At 35.1% G+C, this 22,260-nt stretch overlaps 1 protein-coding gene across 1 annotated transcript; it reads right to left on the reverse strand.

Annotated features, from left to right (window-relative positions):
* Positions 1–241: 241 nt before the first annotated feature.
* LOC136041470 (uncharacterized) lies at positions 242–17,241 on the reverse strand. Its single transcript, XM_065726163.1, has 3 exons — positions 17,115–17,241; positions 14,031–14,137; positions 242–764 (listed from the first exon to the last, which is right to left on the reverse strand). The coding sequence occupies exons 1-3, from the start codon at positions 17,167–17,169 to the stop codon at positions 600–602; spliced, it is 327 nt and encodes a 108-aa protein (XP_065582235.1). The 5' UTR covers positions 17,170–17,241; the 3' UTR covers positions 242–599.
* Positions 17,242–22,260: the final 5,019 nt, after the last annotated feature.

A 22,260-nucleotide genomic window follows, 5' to 3' on the forward strand; every position in this document is an offset into this window, starting at 1 on the left:
GATATTCAAGTCAGGAGGGGACGCTGCAAAAAATTTTCTCGGGCAACAAAAGCCACAAGAAAAACTTTGTCTGCAAGGCTGCTATTAAGCAATTTTTTTCCAGATTGCAAGAAATGGGTTTCAATTTTAATTTCAACATTAAAAAGCTTCCTACGTAGCTTCTTAAGGCATCTTAATTCTGTTTTGTTTTTCAAGAAATTTGAGCGAGTTTCGATAATTCCAAAAATTACTCGTATTTAGAACTAAATTCTTTAATTATGTAAATAAAATGGACAACATACATGAATTTAGAAAATACTTATATAAAACGATCAGCCACAACTTATTGCTTAATAAAAATCAAATAAGACAGTCTCAGCTTGAAAGACCGTTAAACTAAAAACTACCTTCACTGCAAAAGTTACAATGATTATAGTACAAATAATACAGATTATTGATTAGTAGTAGTAGAACAACTTTTATCATCAAAACAATGAAATATCATACTGATAGCACAGCAAAAGCATAGCTTGCGAGACTGTGCTAATGGACAATAAAAAATCACGAGAAAAAAATATTGAAGTAATCTTCATCGTCAGAGTAATAATATTGCAACAATCTTAGAAATCATAATCAGGGACGAAATCCAATTTCAGTAACGGCGGACTATCCAACGAATTTGGTTCTGAAATACGTCTGACATAATCTGACATACGTAGGTATCGAAGCTTTGGACAATATGTCTTCACAGTATCGAGCGTTTTGCTAGTCACTCCACGACAACCCTGGAAAGAAGGAGAGAAAATAAAGCTCAAGATTTCAAAAAAGAGACAAAACTTCTAGGGCAAGTAAACGAAACTAACATTAATTTAAAATGCTTCTCAATGCTTTCACCTAAAAAAATTATTTCTTTAAGCGTTCATGTTCATTTTCATCTTTTTTCTATCTTTTTTTTTCGTTGAAAATGTAAAACAATTAAACTGTAAAATAATATGTAAAAAAATAAAAAAAAGGAATATGAAGTATTCATTATTAATTTTATAACACATTTACTCTTTTTATTTGACAATTAATATTCAAAACTTTGTCTTTCCATTTATAAATACTTTTGAAGACATATCAATTTTTAAATGACTATTCCCATTAGTAATTTAATATTAGCAAAAATTATAGCAGAGCAATTGGACTGCCTAAGTAAAGAACAATGTTAGGACAATGTATACTTTTCTTCTGACCAAAGCACAGCGTAGAGAAGGGATTGTCATATAATCTTCCAAAGGCGCTCATTTGATTGGAAATTGAAAATTTTTATCCCCTCTTTTAGAGTCAAGTTGATTTGAGGGCAATCAGCCTCCCCTCATGACCACAATTTCCCTAAACATACCGAAACAAAATTTATGATCACCATTTCGTTCAACAGAGTTGAAAGATCTTTGGGCTTTTGGGAATCACCCCAAAGCCCACAGGGGCAGGGGCTATAAGTTATACTAATTGCCCATTGTTAACATATAAGGTTTTTGTGGAAGAGGTGAGGGGACTAGTTCTATTGGAATTAAGAAGTTCCAAAACCCTTTTTGATAGTTAAAAGTGATCGGAGGCTAACTAGTGCCACCCGGTCCTCTTCTCCCGAAATGCATCAAATAGAAATTTTGAGATAAGCCATTATATTTAAAATATTACAAAGATCATATAACAAGATCTTCATGGTTGATAGAAAACCCCAGAGCACGAGAGAAAGGGTTGTAAGTTATGCCCCATGGTACGTAAGATTTTTGGAGAAAGGGTGGTCGCATATATTTTAGAGTAGGCTCATTTGATTGGAAACTAAAGGTTCTGGTTCACTTTTTAAGGGTCAAAAGTGATAGACGCCAAATAACATCCCCTCACCCGAATTCCACTTTTACCTAACAAATCTGATGAATACTTTGAGATAGCCATCGAAAATAAGTTCAAAGAACATATAGCAGTGCCTCCAAGGTTGACAAAATCCTCCAGGGCTTAGGGGTAAGGGTTTGTAAGTTTATGCTCCGGGGACGTATATTATGGGTGGATCCAGGGGACAGGAGGGGCCTAGACCCCCTAGAGTTTTTTGCGCCCTCAATCTCATTCCGTTCTTTTTCACTTTTTTTTAGGTAAACTTGACAATTTGGTCAATTATTCGTTGCTTATTTAACCAATTAACAACAACAACAAAAAACAAAAAAACTTTCCTATGAACGTAAAGAGCAAAGTTGAAACTTAAAACGAAAAAAAAAATAATTACCTTCAGCCGGTTCATCTGCAAAATTAGCATCAAAAAATTTTTGATTGCTGCTAGCTTCCTCCTATTTTACGAACGTAGAAACTAATATTTCGATGAATCAGTTTTTCCTCGTATTACCAGATAAACATTCGGTAACACCGGAACTTATAGCTATTGGTCAATTCACAATTTGACATTAGATTGAAAAGTAGCTTTGTAGCTAAAATTTCAAAATGGATAAAAAGAAACAATCTGGATACGAGCATAGAATGGATAAGAGACGAAGTCTGATGGCTGAAAGTGGAAGGAAATCTAAGGATATTTTAGTAAAATATCCGGAAATCGAAAGGCAAGTTTTGACAAATAATAAACCCCCTCCCCCTCAAATAAATCTTTAATTTTAGTTTTACGACTAATTAAATAGCAAATGACCTAATAGGGCTTTCGTGTGAATAAATCTATCCTTCAATTTATTTTAATTTCAATTTATTTTTATTTTAATTTACTTTATTTTAATTATTTTATTTTAATTTCGAAATTAAATGAAAGAAAGAGTTAAGAGCAATTTAGTCCAAGAACAGATCCACGGGGTCGGAGGGAGCGACCCTCCCCCAAGATATTTCTGGCACTCTTATTCCGTTCTTTTTCTTTTTTTAATCTTTTTAAAAATAAACTTATCAACTTAGTGCCCACCTCGAGTCACATTTGCACCCTTGGTAAAGTGGCCCCCTCACCCAAGATTTGTTCTTGATCTGTTAGAGATTTAGACATGAAACAACTCGCAAGATCAGTTTACAAATCATTTCGTCACAAAATTATAATAAAAACCTCGTTTTCGAAGAAATTATTCATATAATTAAACTTGCTTACTAGTTGAAGTACTGATTCTGAGGGCAGATCTTCATCTTCAGATTGTGTTTTCTTTTTTAGGTTTTTGGCACATTTTTTCGATTCTCTTTCTGAAGAGCGCGTCGATTTAGTGTACGGTTTCCAGGAGTTATTGATAGGGGCGTGAGGATGGGTCATGGGAGAGGAGACACATTAAAAACGGGGTTTGGGGAAATGTGTTTCATATTTAAGTTTGCCGAGTGGGATTTGGGAGAGCTAATTCACATGCTCTATCTTATTGAGTTTCCTTACTGTAGTAAGATACAGGGTAGAATACCATCTTCCTAGGACGAAGTCCTAGGCGACTCCCAAGACAACTTGGGAGACTATTCAGATTTTTTTTATTGCCCTTGTCTCCTTCCCTTTCGTCATTGACTACCCCGATATTACCCCCATATTTTTTTAATTATTACCCCAACAGATTCTTTGATAGAAGCACATTTCTTGGGACCAATCTGCAAAAAAAGAAGTGATCGCCTGCAACGAAACATGTGAATATTCTTAGGTCTGCAAAACACCCATCGTTCCCAGTTGGGAGGACTTTTGGTTAACTGATAATGCATCCTCTATTTCCTGACATTTTGGTGCAATTATTTCATAGATTCGAAGTGTGATGATTATAGAAGAACAAAACCCTACAACAAGAGGTTTCAACCGCTTGTATTCCCTGGTACTCCATTAGAAACCGACAGCTTTCAAAAAACATACTTTTTCCCATATTTCAAAAAAAAAATCCAGAGAACAAAACTAAACCAAATCCTAAACCTAAACCAGAGCAATGGAAATTATTAATAAACGTCTAAAAACAGCATTTTGACCATGTTTCGGCACTACGACATATATTGAGAGAAGGCGGAACATTCATTTCTGAAGTGAACAATATCATCATAAGAAAACAATGTATCTCTACTTAGGGCGCATTTTGAGAAAATTTTTCTTATTTTTCACTGCTTAATGGGGAATTTTAGAAAGAAAAAATGACCTAACTGGTTGTAACGAGAGGAATACTCAGAATTGATAATTTAGAACTTGATTGAGAACTGGGGGTCAATATACTAATCAGACAGAATTAATGAGACCCTATAAACTCGTTTAAAAAAAAGCTAACTCAGAAAAACAAATTTGCCTTGACACTGTCGATTTACGGTCGACGAGTGTCGAGAAAAATATCAGTTATTTTGAGTTGCCTACCTTCACTAGGATTTTCAATGTTTTTTTAACAAGAAAAAGGTTTTTTTACCAGAACGATCGAGAGATAATACAAGAACCAAGATGCAGCAGATGGAGACGACAGACCCAAGTTTCAGTACATCATCCTCGCTTGACACCGGCATCACGCCCTCCCCTGACTTCGGCTTCGCAGTGGTACTAAAAGAAACAAACCGACTAACATCTGGAGATATTAAATTTTTTCTTAAGAAAAGATGGAAGCCAAAGAACCAAGCCGAAGTTCCGACAAAGATGAAAAGTGGATGAAGTTACTCGTCGACTTAACATTGAGCTTCTTGTCCAGTTTCCCTGGCTGTGGTGAGTCGTTACCAAGAAGACGAGGTACTTTGGTGTAGTGTTTGTGTCATAATAAGAACCTCCAATAGTGGCAGGGGGTGGTCGGCTGTGTCTGGGGGAAAAGATGTTACACTTACAAAACATGCCAAGTCAGAGCATTATATGAATTACCAGTATAGAGCTGGAGCCCTTTTAGCGTCGTTCAAATAAGAGGATTAAATAAAAAAAAACTAGTTTTTTTTTTAACTGAGAGTAAGGAGCGACATTAAAACTTAAAACGAGAAGAAATTACTCCACATATGAAATGGATTGTCCCCTCCGTAATCCCTCACTCTTATCTCTAAAGTTTTTAATTGTTTTAAAAAGTAGAATTGTGGCAAAGAGTCAAACTTTAGCTTAAAGAGCGAGGGATTGCGGAGGGGACAGCCCATTTCATATGCGGAGTAATTTCCGTTCGTTTTAAGTTTTAGTGTCGCTCTTTACTTTCATTTCAAAAACTTTGTTTCTTTTTTATTTAATTTCTGAAAATTTTTGAATTAATGCATGTCTGATTTTGGCTCTCCGTACATAAATTATTGAAATGAAATTTGCATATTAATTCTTTTTTTGGCTAAATGGCTATCTCTTAGTTTTGATCAGACGATTTTGAGAAATAAGGGGTGGGGAAGGAGGCATAGTTGCCCTCCAGTTTTTCGGTTACTTAAAAAGGCAACTAGAACTTTTAATTTTTAACGAATGTTTTTATTAGTAAAAAATATACGTAACATAAGAATTAACTTACGTAACAAACTTTATGTTTTTATATTTTATATTTTACTTTATATTTTGTACTTCATAATTTATATTTCTTATATTTTTATTATGTATATGAGGGGGTTTTTCCCCTCGTTAATACCTCACTCTTTACACTAAAACTTAGGTTTTGTCCCAATTCTTTAAGAATGATCCCTGAATCAGAAAGGCCGTAGAATAAATAGTTGAAATTACTAAAAACACTTTAGCATAAAGAGTGAGGTATTTATCTCCTCCTAAATACCTCGCTCTTCATGCTAAAGTATTTTTAGAACCCCTCATATGCGTAATAATCTCTGTTCGTTTTAATTTTCAATGCTACTCCTTACTTTCAATTGAAAAAAGTTTTTCATATTTATTTTTTCATTTTTTTTTTTATAGTAATACTAAATAATCCGCCCTTTCTCATTCAATTTCTCTTCCCCCATGACATATTCCTCCAAGGAATGATCCTCCCACATATCCCCCCTCAACCCCACGCCCAAACCAATAAAATCCCCCTGAAAATGTCTGTACACTTCCCAATAACCAATACTTATGTAAACACTGGTGAAAGTTTGTAACTTGCAGCCCCTCACCCAGGGACTGTGGGGGAGTAAGTCGTCCCCAAAGACATAGTTATTATGGCTTTCGACTATGCGGAACAAAATCGTTATCTCAAAAATTTTGATCTGTTGACTTTGAGGAAAAAATGAGCATGGGAAGGGGCCTAGGTGCCCTCCATTTTTTTGGTCACTTAAAAAAAGCGCTAGAACTTTTCATTTCCGTTAGAATGAGCCCTCTTGCGACATTCTAGGGCCACTTGGTCGATACGATGACCCATAAGAAAAACACGCACCCGTGATCTGTCTTCTGGCAAAAATACGAAATTCCACATTTTTGTAGATAGGAGCTTGAAATTTTTGCTATAGGGTTCTCTGATATGCTGAATGCGATGGTGTGATTTTCGTTAAAATTCTATGACTTTTGGGGGGTGTTTCCCCCTATTTTCTAAAATAAGGCACATTTTATAAGGCTAGTAACTTTTGATGACAAAGAGTAAATTTGATGAAACTTATATATTTAAAATCAGCATAAAATTCGATTCTTTTGATGTATCTTTTAGCATCAAAATTCCGTTTTTTAGAGTTTCGTTTACTATTGTGTCGGGTTGCTCCTTACGTTCGGTACCATGAACTGTTGGATCAAGATGTCAGCAATGCCTTGGACTCTGAAAGAATGAAACAAATACGCCAGAACCGTGAATTATTTACAAGCACTGTGGAGACAATTAAACTTTGCAGGGCACAGAATACACCCATTTGTGGCCAACGGGACGATGGCAAGCTCAATAATCAGGGCTCTAATGTAGGCACAGCAGAAAAAATGGTAATTTCCGTCACCTATTTTGGTATCGTGTTCAGGGGGGCGATTCGCTGCTTCAAAGGCTTGTAGACATTGCACCCGTAAACGCAAAATTCACTATTAAGCAGATCCAAAAAGAACTAATCGAGACGATTGGAGAACTTATAAAGTCCCAAGCAATCAGAAAAGTGAACACATCATGAGTTTGGTGTCTCATTGCTGACGAACCCCCGGTAGGCAGACAAGGAAACTCATGGTAGTTGCGTGTCATTATATTTAAAAATGGCAGAAGGGTTACGGAATCCGAGAAGAACCTGTTGCCGTAGTCGATGCCTTTCAAACCTTATCAGGGCTCACTGGAGATGAAAAGGCAAACACCCGATGAAATTTTGAAGAAAGACTAGACGGCAAAAGCCTCGGCAGGCTACTTTTAAGTGAATTCACCAAATCCAGCTTAGACATGACGAAGTGCGTCCGCCAAGGTTATAACAAAGCAGCTAGCACGTTAAGCTTGGTAAATGGGGCTGCTGGCGAAATAAAGCACAGTTACCAACTTGCAGATTAGTTTCACTGTGTAAGCCATGCTACTAATATTTCGTGCTCAAAGATAGTTTATGTCCCAATTCTACAGAATGCGCAAGATTTTGTACGAGAAACCATCTCTTATTTCAGCTCGAGTGCCAAACGAACAAGGCTTCTGAAAAAACATCTAATGTCAGACAACAGTAGAGCTGAGATCCTCATTGGTCTTTGTATCAGAAGATTTGTCGAGGCATAAGGCAATTAGTCAGTTCCGGGATTCCTTCTCGTCTGTTATTTCCGCTCTGTAAGAGATGGAAGGCTGACTCAAATTATGGCTGGTAAGACTATAAAAAGCGTTATAGGTTAGTTTGTTGCTGTCAGGCTACGTATGAGCTTTTGACTCCTAAATAAATGTTCTTGTTTTTTATACTTGGCTTTTGTACTTTCAGTAGAACGCAACTTTTCTATAATCTTACAGACACAGCGACAAGCCTATGGCTTTCTCCTGTTTTAAATAAAATAAATAAATAGGAAAATACTAATAGCTATTTTATTTGCAATAGTTTTGTCCATATATATTAGACAGGCTGTGAAGCAATAATTTTTGTTCGTTCTAAGTCTCAGCTTCGCTGTTCACTTCCCTCAGAGAAACTTATTTGTTTAGATTAATAGTTGTATAACAGCCAAAATCAAATCGCAGGACATCACAGCTTTAAGGAATGAACAGACCTAAGAAGGAACTAGGAGATAAAGCCGTTCTCATCGTAATGTTTTTGACATTTTACCATTATATGCTAAATTTAACTCCAAACCCAGGTAGGCTGTTTCTCATTGAAGTACAAAGGACTGCAAAATAAAAACATATTTTGCTCCCTAGCTCCATCTCAGGACAATTCATACCTAAAATGGGGATGAGCTTTCTTTTGGTTTTTAGAAGAATATTAAGGTAAAAACACTATGCAAAGTTTTCCTTGACATTATTGAATAGAACCGTGAAATAAAGCAAAACAAGTGGAAGCTAATCCCGTAAATTGATAAAAACTATTCGCTTATAGACATTCAAGCAATTATTATTCTATTTTTTTAATCCAAAATGTTTATGACATATTATTTGCTTTTTACATGATTGGCGTGAATACTGGATGAATACCCTCAAAGTAATACCCAAAATTCTTATGAATGCTTTAATGACATTAACTATGCATCAAACATGGAATTGTATTTTGGAATTTCTGCTACTAATAGAATTTGATACACTTACATAATATGACAAGAACTAGATAATAAATGTAATACTGTCAGAAGTAAAGGAAAAGAAATATTTTATTGATATGTAATGAGGCCGGAAACGCTAAGCTGACAAATTTAACCAAATAGAATGATTTTTCTCTCATGAAGATCTACATGTAGACAAGTCAATTGTTTCATAGATTGAAGTAAAAACTTGAAATAATTGAAACAATAATCGTATTAATGTGTAGCTTAGATATTTAGCTATTCAATGATCTAGGCAGTAAGATAAATTTATTTTTGCCACCTTACAATATACAAAAAAGAAGAAGAGTAAAGACAAGAATTTAAAGGAAAATCAACTTCTAAAAAATAATAGATAATAAAAAATTAGCGACGAAGACCACACTGCCTTTCCATAACAGACAAACACAAAGTTTTTCCCTAAAGCTTTGTATTTGTTGAAAAGATTTTCCCTATTGTTTCTACTTTGTGATTGTTTGTAAATACAACATTAATCCAAACAGGAGTGGTAAATAATGTTGATTGACAGAAAATGAAGTAAACGGTTTAAGCTTGTCTCAAACACGTTGTAATCTATCAAATCCACTACATATAAAGGGTCTGGAACGCAATATCATTTCAAAATAAAACTATACATGTAATGCAGCGGGAATATAACTACAAACTTCAGTAAATGACAAAACTCCGATCGAACCTTTAACTGCTCACTTTTAGACAGAAAATCCAAAAGTCGTGAAATATACAATGCGTGAGGCAGAGCTAGGGCACTATACAGTTTAACAAGTACACACTTACTATAACTATACTTCAATGCAGCCAATTTGGCAGAGCTGGTGCGGAAACCTCATATGACATGTAAAAAATAATAATACGGTTATTATCCTTATCTGGACCATAAACAAGGCTGAGTTATTTCAGTAAATAAGACTGTATAATTGATTGACCAGCTACAATAACAGATAAACATGACATAGCTTTACCTCGGGCATTATAAGTAGGAAATTCAGTCTTAATAGTATTAACATTCAGTCCTAAGAGCTTTTAACCAGAAATCAAAGAATCAAAGTTTGCCTGTAAAGTAGAAAGACTTGAACTGATAAGCAGGAAATCATTTGCAGAGCAAATCTAAATAAAATCAAAAATATTACAATCAATTATCCATTAATTGTCCTAGTCAAAGTAGTTGTGAGAATTCTAAACGTAGTAGGACTTAAATGGAACCTTTCCTAAGTCCTCTAATAATACGAACAGGCCCAGTTAAAATACCTTTTCAAGTTCAACCCTGACGTAACTAGGACTATACCAATATGATGGCAACGCAAGAAAATGGTGCGTAACTACAAAATCAAGCAGAGACAAAAACAATTTTTGATCGGACTACGAAATCGATTGCTGCTTGTATATCCACACAGCACAAATATACAAAATATCAAAATTTTCACCATTACTAAGGGGACGCTTCAGTAAGCGATGCGCAAATGCACAATTTAGATGCTTATGAAAACCCAACAGTCTATAATCTAGTGCGCATTTACGTTTCATCTGAGGCAGGACAAGACTTTCTAAAACCTTGCTTAAAATACTAGGAATAGAGGTTGGGCGGTAATTACTACAAAAATTGACATTTTTTATTTATTTTTATTTTCGTTATTGCGCCAGAACCAAAAGAATTCTGTACCTGATTTGTATCAATATATATTTGAAATGAAAATGTCAGATGCTCAATCAATAGTGCACTTGCTTTTTGAAGATATTGGGGTGCTATACCATGTAAACCAGGAGTTTTAGGACACCTCAAAAGCCTGATTATACGCAAACCGTCACTTTAAAAACAAGAAAAATGCTAAGTTTAAACAATAGAGGGTCAAGCCTACTTTTTAATAAGGCATCATCTCCAGTTTCTAAATTCAGATTACAGAGGCCAAGCACAGCAAAATAATGTCAAAGCTATTGCTCTTCAGGAATACAAACATTAGCTTTACTATGACCGCTCTCAATAATCCTATACATTTTTCAGATATGATTTTGACTTTTAAAAGCCTCATCAGAGGCACGCTCAGCTTTCCCAGGCTTATGGTCACTGACACACTCGGTATATTCCTTTTTGTCTTTCTAAAAAGCTGAAAAAATAAACAGACCAGATCTTGCCTTGTCACAATCACACCAAATGGGATACCATATTTTTGAACGTCTTTTAGCAGCCCTTCAGCTGGGATCATGACTTCAACCGAACTTAAAGGTACTTCTCTTTACTTTAGGTACCGGTAGAGGCTTCCTTCCCACACTTCATAGCAAGAACAATTTTAGCAGCATGCAAATCAAGACTAATGCTATCGTTTAACTCATGAAGTATAAGCTGAAACAGTAGTTTACTTTTCATCAGTATGTCATCTATACTACCTATCCTTTTCAATTTCTATTAGCTAACATATTAGGGTTTAATACCTAAGTAATTTTGGTAGTATTTTTCACCAAAGGTCATGTGCGATTTACTGGTAGTGTTTGTCGATTGCTATTAATCAGGAAAGTTCCATGATGGTGTACGTTTTCCGCTCATTTTCTATGGACTTTTCATACTCGTTCTGCATTTTCAAATTTGGCGTCCTCTAAGTGCTAAAATTGCCTCACTTCACATACAGACCTTTATCATTAACGATTGAGTTCCTGTGTTTTCAATATGTTAAGACGTATACGGTTGTTTAATTTCTATGGAATTAACACAAAGAATGAGAATAGACCCTCAAAAAACTATTAAAGACAATATTTGAGAAGGGAAAAATGAATATTATTTGTTAATTGTAACTTTTTACTTATATTTGAAAAACTTCTCTGGTGGGGAAAGTATTTTAAAAACAGTTTCTATTTGTCTATAAATGCTATCACTTTTTTATTATTCAAATCAGGAATATTCATAGCTTTTCTAGATTTTTTTACTGTAAAATACATGATATCGGGTTGATATTTATAGTTAGGAATTTTTTTTTAGTAACAATAATACACCAAAAATTTTTAGTGGATGCATATGGAGAGCATCGCTCAAATAAACATATGATTAACCTAAAAAAATTACACTTCCTAATTATTTCATTACGGTAAAAATTCCTGCAAGGATTTCAATCTGTATTATTTGAAAACTAAAGTGAGAAAAAGACGCTCCACTTCTACACTACTCTCACATCTAATATTTAATTGGAAATTTTGACATGGTGCGCCATCTATGAATCAAATAAGTGTTAGGGTTTTCAAGCTAAATGAGAGACTGACCGGTTGCTCATTGAAGACAGTGTAGTCAAAAAAGACATATATTCCATTTCAGTTTGATGGAAGACAAAATACTGCAGCTGCAACATCTCTGGAGCGGTAATGGAATGAAGTTGAAATTTCCAGAAAATATTAAGGTACAATGGAAAACTATAATTTTACTCGGAATAAATGTTTTAAATTGGGTAGTGAGTTTAACTGTGGAAAATCTGAGCTTCTTCCTTTAAAACGGAACAATTCGTTGAACAATTCGAATTCGTCCCACTTCGTTGGTCAATAAACAATTCGGTCAACAATTGGTCAAAAAAACAATTCGTCCCACTTCGTTGGGCCATATGGGGTGTTTCTTTCATAAAGATAGTACAACAACTTCTTTACCTTGGTCTTTCCATTAGACGATGACTAAAACAAACCTGTATGCTTCTTATTTCCCATCTTGAAAGAAAGCATTGTCTGTCTTAAGTCTCAATAATTCGAAATAAAGAAAAAAGTTTCAACAAAATAATCCTTGCTAAACAGTATAACCGTTTCATAAAGTCAGTTTCATCTGTGACAAACCCTTCTTATACAGTGATATTTAAAGTGTTATGTATGCAAAAGTTGTTCAGAGTTTAATATGTGATCTTCATCAACGGTTTGACAAATACTATGATGTCTTTTTTGTTATTCCCCTTTTTAAGTCTTTTTCTCTATTTGGTACCCTGTCTTTGTTCTCTTTAACTAAATAAATGTTATAAAAAGTAAATAAACAGAAGTTTTAAATAAGTAAAGGCTACCTATAAAATAATGCATCAATGTCGAAGATACAATCTATTGAAAAAAATCCTGAAAAATGGGAACAACCAACTAAAAATTACCTTCAAGTTGAGGACGCGTAGTCTTTTTAATTCCGGAAGTAGTTAAGACAAACCCCAGTCAGTAACTTTGTAGCAACCACTCAAATTCAATTCTTCTATAGATTGCTTGAATAATTCTGGTTGAGCTGCAAGGTTCACAATACCACAGTCGGTAATCAAGAATTAGAAGAAAATTCGAAAAAAATTCAAACATCATCAATGAATTTAAATCTAAAACCGGTCAAAATTAAATTGCAGAAAAATGAAAAGAGTGCGTAAGAATAGATTAAAAAAGGTTTATTGTTCTTTACACAGTAAATTATAGGGTATTTCTGCCCTATGTACTTTTAACAAAACTCATATACTATGTAATAATATAAAGGACCGACAGAAAACAATAAACAGTTTAAAAGATGATATTTTATCATCATTTATCATTATAAAATCCGATATATAAATTCTATACATTGAAGTATATAATGATGAAGTTCCTTTTTTATGCCTTTTGCAAGGTTTTGCTATTTGTCAGAACAGCACATCCTGCTAAAGTATTTGACACTATGGAAGTGAAAGGAGAATTATTTTGTGACGAAGGATTAAACACATTACTTAGAGAATTAAAACAATAATCAATATGGCACTGTTAGTCTGGTAAAGGAGTCTTTTGAATATGGTGGTTGCAAAGCTACAGATAAATTACTGAACATAGTGACAGTATATTTTTTGAAAACAGGAAAGTATATAGCAATTTTAGAAAACTTCAACTAAACGCCTATATAGGAAAGATGTATCGCAAGTAAAGATCTGCCAAATGATTCCATTGTGACTAAAAGTTCTGGGATAAAGCTTTAAGAGAAAAACAGCGTCACTTTAGGAAGAGGTCATGTCCCAAAGGCCAAATGTCCGCTTTATATTAATGAGCGAGAAGTGTCTGTGTTATCAAACCTCTTTAGTCATCAGTTTTTTATACTGTGAGCAAGCGTTTACTTCAGCCACCAGAAGATCTTTAAAGAAGGTTCTATCCCTGCATGGAATACCAAATATAAATATTAAAGTGATAAGTGCAAAACTGATAAAAGATATGTCCAAAAATAAAAATGCAAAGGTTAAGCTAGGCTACTGGGTTAGTGGCTAGTTTTGAACTGAACAGGAGCTGAGCAGCGGTGCGTTCTATCCCCATTTATATAGATAGTTTTGATGAACTTTATCCTAAAGAACAGAGCAAAAGCTACAGAGAAGCAGGGAACTAAGTGGAAAAGTTGAACTCTCCTAGACTCAAATTATACTAAGGATTTGAGCGGTCTAGATGAATGTTAAGCAAAATAATAAATTTTTGGAGGTTTTGAGAGTATATGTAAACACTATGTATGCACTATGTATCTACGCAAAGAGAGACAATCACAAACCTGAGAGCATTCTCTTAAAGAAAGTTTCTTTAAAGAGCAGGACGCAAATGCTGACTCCAAAGATACGTCAGTCACTTCGTTGTAACTGAGGTCTAACTCAGTCAGCCCTGCAAAGAAAAAAAAATAGATGAAAAAAGACATAAAACACAGCAACAAAGAGAGTCATACAAAAACAATTAAAGCTATAAAAAATTATGTAAATTATTTTTTTTTACTTGAAAAATTCCCTAAAACATGTAGAGTAAATTGTAATTTGAAAAAAAGGTTCTGCCGATGTTTCAGCACTTCAGATATGAAAAAAGAGGAGCTGTGCTGCTTCAACACAATATGCCACCCTCAAAATTTAGATATCTTTACAGTTAATCCAACAATTTCGTATTTTCTTCGACAAATCTTTTCTTCCTATTTCTTTCCTCACTCTTTTGCTAGTTTGAAGTATGTCCTATTTTTTTTTTAAAAAACAACTCCTGAAAGACAAGGGTTACTCAATTAGAAGCTTCTATAAAAGAACGCATGAAAACAGATTTGTTACACAGGGGGTAAACCCCATAAAAGACGTATAAATTTCTGTTCATTTTCAGTATTGATATTTTCCCTCTTAGTAGAAAGCTTGTTATGGCACTTCGTATTAACCAAGTGACATATAGCAATCGCCAATTCTGTCGGTCTGTCTGTCTGTCGGTCTGTCGGTCCCAGTTTTGCTACTTTAGGCACTTCCAGGTAAGCTAGGACGATGACATTTGGAAGGCGTATCAGGGACGGGATCAGCATAAATTACAAATAGTCGTTTTCCCAATTTGAACATCTGGGGGGGAGTGGGGGCCGGTTAATTCGGAAAAAATAGAAAAAATGAAGTATTTTTAACCTATGAACGGGTGATGGGATCTTAACGAAATTTGATGTTTGGAATGATATTGTGTCTCAGAGCTCTTATTTTAAATCCCGACAGGATCTGATGACATTGGGGGAGTTGGATGGGGGGAACCTAAAATTTTGGAAAACACTTAGAGTGGAAGGATCGGGATGAAACTTGATGGGAAAATATGCACAAGTCCCATTTACATAATTGACATAATCGGAACGGATCTGCTCTCTTTGGGGTAGTTGGGGGGGGGGGGGGTAATTCTGAAAAATTAGAAAAAATGAGGTATTTTTAACTTACGAACGGGTGATCGGATCTCAATGAAATTTGATATATAGAAGGATATCGTGGCTCAGAGCTCTTATTTTAAACCCGACCAGATCTGGTGACATTGGGGGGGGGGAGTTGGGAGGGGGAAACCTAAAACTTGAAAAACACTTAGAGTGGAGGGATCGGGGTGAAACTTGGTGGAAAAAATAATCACGAGTCCTAGATACATGATTGGCATAACCGGAACGGATCCGCTCTCTTTGGGGTAGTTGGGGGGAGGGGTAATTCTGAAAATTAGAAAAAATGAGGTATTTTTAACTTACGAACGGGTGATCGGATCTCAATGAAATTTGATATTTAGAAGGAAATCATGTCTCAGAGCTCTTATTTTAAATCCTGACTGGATCTGGTGACATTGGGGGGGGAGGTTTGGGAGGGGGAAACCTAAAATCTTGGAAAACACTTAGAGTGGAGGGATCGGGATGAAACTTGGTGGGAATAATAAGCACAAGTTCTAGATACATGATTGGCATATGCGGAACAGATTCGCTCTGGCGCTTAACCTCTTGGCTCTCAGCTCTTCTTGCCTTGTCACAAGTTCCATATGAGCTCTTAGCTCTTGTTTTAAGGGGGAGGGATAATAATAAAATTATCACTTTTATTATAGGTTTCAATAAAAAGTTGTCAGGAACTGGGGAAAATTAGGGATTTCTTGGGGACGAGCCCCCCGCCCTCTGGGTACATCCCTGCTTGAGTGGGATAGTAGGGAGAAGAAGGTGTTATATCGAGCTGACAGGTAGTCTCAACAAATCTTAAGAGAAATGAAACCTATGTATGAAACAGAAATAAATTATGTTCAACCAGTAGGTGACAATTGTGGGAAACTGTCTGTAGGAATTTCAAGGTAAAAAATTTGTTGATCGGGCGAAATTTGAATTACCCTTCGAGATCTTATGGGGAAGGTTGGTAGGTATGCGTTTATGTCAACCAAAAATTTATTAAAATTGTACTACAATCAACATTTTGCTCCTCAGTTTAAGGACCTAAAATTTCCCTTTTAAAAAAAAGAAATATTTTTATTCAATTGAATCAGATTAGACTTATTAGTATTGAATTAAAGACCTTACTTGTTATACTTTGGTTGGGGTGTCCAAAATACTATTAAATCTTTTTAACAGTTCACCTGACATTAGGAATTTCGTCAGCACATACTACAAAAGACGTAAACAGGCAAGAGAGAACACACCGCATGTGAGACTGATTGAAGTGATTGATGCAATTTCTCTCTCAAATATTTCGCAACTAAACGTTGTCGGTGGATTGAAATGCAGCCATTTCTGGTATAATTATTATAAGATGGCCTATTAACCAACGATGTTGCCCGACCATGGCAGGAGCTCCATCTGTTGCCACCGAAATAACATTTGTGGATGGAATGCATTTTTGCTTAAGAAATCACTCAGGACAATAAATATTCGTTCACCGTTCGCGTCCGTCTTTAAAGTTTTTGCGGATAGTAACTCTTCATGAATTTCTTGGTCCATAACAAATCGGACATATGCCAATAATAATGCTTCATTACTGGGTTAGGTTGACTCGTCCAGTTGAATAGAAAAATTAGTTGTTTGCAGATAATTACATAAAAACTTTCAATATCAGGGCTGATTTCATCAAATCGTCTTTGTACAGTGTTGTTACTCAAAGAAATTCTTTTGAGTATGTCGAATAGAGATTTGCAGAGAACTGTTTTTAAAACATCTTCAATAGGAGGTAAAATTAACTGTTCTCCAATGGTGTGTGGTTCTCCAGATTTCGTTATAAGTAGTGAAATATTGTAAGATGCTACCAAGCCATCATCGTTTCTTTCAGACGTTGAAGCAAACATACTGTGCGCAGTGGGTCTTTTTTAATTTTTTATTCCTTTTATTTTTTAAAATATTCCAAATCCTTACCTATTATATCAGGATAACACCTTTTTAGATGACCTTCGAGCTTCGATGGTTTCATTGAGTCATTGCTCAAAATTAAATTGTATAAAAGGCATATGGGCAACCGCTTGTCTGCTTTTGATGGTAGAAAACCAAATTTTCAATAATCAACACTGTATTGCCAACATTTTTTTTTATTTAGCCATGTTTCGTGTCAATTACCTACCTATACATTAAAAAAACATTGTTTTAATAAATTATGGCGGTCTTAATTATTAGGATATTGCTATTTGAACAGAAAAGGAGCAATTAAATTAATAAATTAATTATTGCAATTAAATAAACGAAGGACTGTCGACAAACTGATTCTTTATCTTAAAAGCATAAAATCGCTAAGATCAATAATAGAGTTTTATGAAAATGACTGGTTTTTACGTTTAAAATAAATGATAAATTAAATACAAACATCGAATCACTTTACTTTTCTTTTCAAAAATTCGGAAACTAAGGAAAAACGTTTATCCTCAGCATTTCTATTTATATTGGTGAAGAATCAAACAAATTCATGAAAGATCACAAGCACATTCACCACAAGTCTTATTTCGTCCCTTTTTACGTCTAAACAAGCGCTGAGGAAGGCGGTGACGGCAGCGGCAGTGCTTTGCAAGTCTCGGCATGTTGTAGTGAATATAAAATATGCAAGTTTTTACAAGTAAAAGTCGCTTAGCTTCTTAAGATAAGATCTTCCTACGTTAATAGGTGAAGCCAGGTCAAGATTTTAGTTATTCACTATCGAAAACCGATAAAATTTTGTGGACCTCCTTTAACTAATTGTGAACTACCATTTTTTTGTCACACCAACGGAGACTCCCGTCAAGCGTCCTATGTACCCCTGAGGGTCCACCTGGACCATTTTTGGAATCACTGATCTAAATTAATCCAGAGACATCAAATCCTGAGAAAACCTGAAGATAAAAATAAACTCCATTATTAGCTAGAAATTTGTGCTGTACTTTTTGAAGATTCCAAATGAGTGGTTGCTTTGTGCTCAGTCTAGTAGCGTGCTCCTGATCATATTATCAGCTATTAGAGGTTTAAAGCAGGCCGTAATGTGGAATTGAGGAATCTGTAAATTGTTTGAGGTGCGAAAATGATAAGCAAAATGAAAAAAAAAATACATTATTACACAGGGAAGTAGGATAGGTGGTGATGCAATTGTAGCAATGTGAAAGAAGCATATGACAAAAAATAAAGAGTGTTTTAAATTAAAACAAGGGTTTAAAAAGAGTGTTGTAGAAATGTGAGAGATGTTATTTGGAAATTTTACAAATTGTATGAACCTGAAAATGAAATTAACCTCAAAGTAAGTCGTGATTTGCAATGAAATCACGAGATAGTAAAGGAAGTTGGTTTTTCTACATTATCAGTCGAAATTGCATTCATTCACCTTTCAGATTTTGTGCTGAAAAAATTGGCAAACAATGCCCGTCAATGATTTTGCTTAAGTCAATCACCGGCCTGTATTGCATATCCTTTTCTAAAATGCAATATAACTCTGCATTTCAGAAGATATTACTTAGACCTTGGTGTTTATAGTACCTCCAGATATCAAGGCCGTATCCAGGATTTTTGTAGGGGGTGGGGTCTATATTAAAAAACTTTACAAAATGCACAAGAAATTTGGTTATATCCATTTTTGTTACTTTTTTACGAATTAGTCAAAAATTTCAAGAGATTGTTACAAACTGCCCCCTCCTCCGGAAAAGGCTCTGCCAGAAGTACACAAGGTACCTGTGGAAACCTTCTGGTCATCGCGTAGTTGGGTTGCTGCATGAATGAAACTTAAAGCGATACATATCTGATCCAAGGGGACCCTAATGGTTCCCTTAGTTCCAATATGTTATATTATATAATGCTATGTAATACAATATTATATTATATTACAATATTATATAATGGTTCCATTAGGGAGGCTGAACATATTGGGTCTTTTAAATTAAAATTTAAAAAAACATTTATTGGGAGTGGGGAGTTATTTGTTTATATATTATTACTGTTAGCCTTTTTTATGTATATTCTGGTATTAAGTGGAAATTGAGTGAGAGTGTTTTTGTCCTTCTTTAGTGTTTTTTTTTTAATTAATTAGATTGAGAATTAGAGGATTGCAGCCATCCAACATCAGGCTGTTTGAGCCTTCCCCCGACGGTTGTATGTATTTATGCTTTTTTGTAATTTAGTAGTTAATAAAGAGTTCTTTAATAAAAAATATAATGTAAAAAAAAAATTAGGGCATAGTTTTCCCAGAAATGGAGCCAAAATAGCGCCATAAAAGTTTTCTGGTCGATAGAAAGCTTTTATCCTTAAATCCAGTGGGCTCCAGATTAGGAAATAAAAGAAATGAAAAAAAAGTAGATCCCCCAAAAAAGGCTAATAAAAAGGCCAAAGTAAACTTTTTCCCAAACGGCTTGAAACTTTCACGCGTAAGCTCTTAGAGTCAGGGAATCATCAAACAGTTCGTGGTAACGAACGTGGTAAGGAGTGACCCGGCTCAATAGTAAACGAAACTCTAAAAAACGGAATTTCAATGCTAATAGATATATCAAAAGAATTGGATTTTTATGCTGATTTTAAATATATTCTAATTTTTCAGAATTAACCCCCTCCCACACTATCCCAAAGAGAGCAGATCCGTTCTGGTTATGTCAATCATGTATCCAGGACCCGTTTTTCTTTTCCCACCAAGTTTCATCCCGACCCCTCCACTCTAAGTGTTTTCCAAGTTTTAGGTTTCCCCTTCCCAACTCCCCTCCAATGTCACCAGATCCGGTCGGACTTAAAATAAGAGCTCTGAACCACGATATCCTTCTAAATATCAAATTTCATTAAGATCCAATTACCCGCTCATAGGTTAAAAATAATTCATTTTTTCTATTATTTGGGAATGAACCGGCCCCCCACTACCCCCAGATGGTCAAATCGGAAGAACGACTATTTATCATTTAATCTGGTCCGGTCCCTGATACGCTTGCCAAATTTCCACGTCCTAGCTTACCTGGAAGACAGACAGACAGACCGACAGACAGACAGACCGACAGAATTGGCGATTGCTATATGTCACTTGGCTAATACCAAGTGCCATAAAAAGAAGATTCCTTGGAAACATGCTAAAATAAAATTTTGCTTCATTCCATTTTAATTTTGACTTGTCTTCCAACCACAGATTTCGTTGTGAAACATTTTTGTGTGCGATTCGATTCTAATCTTGTTGTCACATTTTCCAAGCCTTTTCCTTTAGCTTTTTGGAGCTATTCTTCATCTTGTTTATTTTTGTATGTGTTAGAGATACCCAAATGATACAATCAGTAATGAAAGAAATTATATAAGTTGCTCTTTACATGCATATGAATGCAAAGTCATTCCTGTGAATTTTTTTTCAAATCAAAATGGCTCTAAGCCAATTTTCCCAAGGTCATGACCGACCTACATTGTTTTTTCAGGGATAGATATGCTGATATGCCTGTTTTCAGACCAACTATGGAGCATTTTTTCGAGAAAAAATACATAAATAAATATGTAAATATAAAAAAATTGATTTCCCTGTTTGTCAAAATAATTAATATTCTTTTCTAATTTGATATTATAATTCATTTTGGCAAGTTTTTTATGGCACTTGTTATTAAACAAGTGACATATAGAATCGCAAATTCTGTCGGTCAGTCGGTCCTGGTTTTGCTACTTTAGGCACTTCCAGGTAAGCTAGGACGATGAAATTTGGCTGGCGTATCAGGGACCGGACGAGATTAAATTAGAAATCGATTAAGTTAGAAATTAGAAACGTATGGAAAAGCAGCTATTTGAGTTACTTAATTAACCAAGTTTCAATTTTCATAATTTTTCCTCAGTTGCTCTTTGATTCTCATTGAGCTCGAATAGCTGCTTTTCCGTACGTGAATTAGTAGCGACAATTGTATTTATTATTATTGGTGGTGGTTTTTATTTGTTTCTAGATTAGTTTTCTTTTAATTTTCTATCTTGTGCTAGACGCCTTGTTTGGATACAGGCGAAATATCTGCATTGTTTTAGTCTTTCAATTCTACTGGCCGGCGTCTTGTTTGAAGTTTTCTTTTTGTAGAGTTTTATCTCTCTTGGTTGTTTATTGTCATGTCTGGCCAGTTCGACTTAAGAACTTTCATTTGATAAAATTAGGTAATTTTGACTTACGAATGGGTGATCGAATCTCAACGAAATTTGATATTTAGAAGGATATCGTGCCTCAGAGCTCTTATTTTAAATCCTGACCGGATCTGAAGACATTGGCAAAGTAGTTGGGAGGGGGAAACCTAAAACTTGGAAAACACTTAAGAGTGGAGGGATCGGGATGAAACTTGGTGGGAAAAATAAGCAGAAGTTTTAGATATGCGATTTACATAATTGGAACGGATTTGCTCTATTTGGGGAGGGGGGGGGTTAATTCTGAAAAATTAGAAAAAAGAAGTATTTTTAACTTACGAAGGAGTGATCAGATCTTCATAAAACTTCGCATTTTAAAGGACCTCGTGACTCAGATCTCTTATTTTAAATCTCAACTGGATCCAGCGTAATTTGGTGGGGGGCAGTTGAGGGGAACCGAAAATCTTAGAAAATACTTAAAGCGGTGAGATCAGGATGAAACTTGATTGAAAGAATAAGAACCTGTCTAAGACACGTGACTGACATAATCGGACCCGATCTGCTCTCTTTGGTTGAGTTGGGGGGGGGGTAATTTTGAAAATTGAGGTACTTTTAACTCACGAAAGGGTAACCAGATCTTAATGAAATTTGATATTTTGAAGGGTCTTGGGCTTTAAAACTCTAATTTTAAATTCTGACCAGATCGTGTGACATTGGGGGGAGTTGGAGGGGGAAACCGGAATTCTTGGAAAACGTGAAAATTGGGTAATTTTTATTTTACGAATAGGTGATCGGATCTTAATTAAGTTTGATATTTAGAATTCATGTCTCAGAGCTCTTATTTCAAATCCCGACCACTTTTGACATTGTGGGGAGTCGGAGGGGGAAATATTGGAAAACACTTGGAGTGGAGGAATTGGGATCAAGCTTGGTGGATAGAATAAGCAAATGTCCTTGATACGTGATTGACGGAACCGTACTGTATTCGCTCTCTTTGGGG

This window comes from Artemia franciscana, unplaced genomic scaffold (assembly GCF_032884065.1).
Source record: "Artemia franciscana unplaced genomic scaffold, ASM3288406v1 PGA_scaffold_23, whole genome shotgun sequence".
Lineage (NCBI taxonomy): Eukaryota > Metazoa > Arthropoda > Branchiopoda > Anostraca > Artemiidae > Artemia > Artemia franciscana.

Excerpts from the sequence above, each read along its gene's own strand:
- LOC136041470 (XM_065726163.1), bottom strand. The coding sequence starts at position 17,169 with ATGAAACCATCGAAGCTCGAAGGTCATCTAAAAAGGTGTTATCCTGAT. Across the intron at positions 14,138-17,114 it reads GTGTTATCCTGATATAATAG|GGCTGACTGAGTTAGACCTC; the intron begins GTAAGGATTTGG and ends TTTTCTTTGCAG. Across the intron at positions 765-14,030 it reads CTTTAAGAGAATGCTCTCAG|GGTTGTCGTGGAGTGACTAG; the intron begins GTTTGTGATTGT and ends CCTTCTTTCCAG.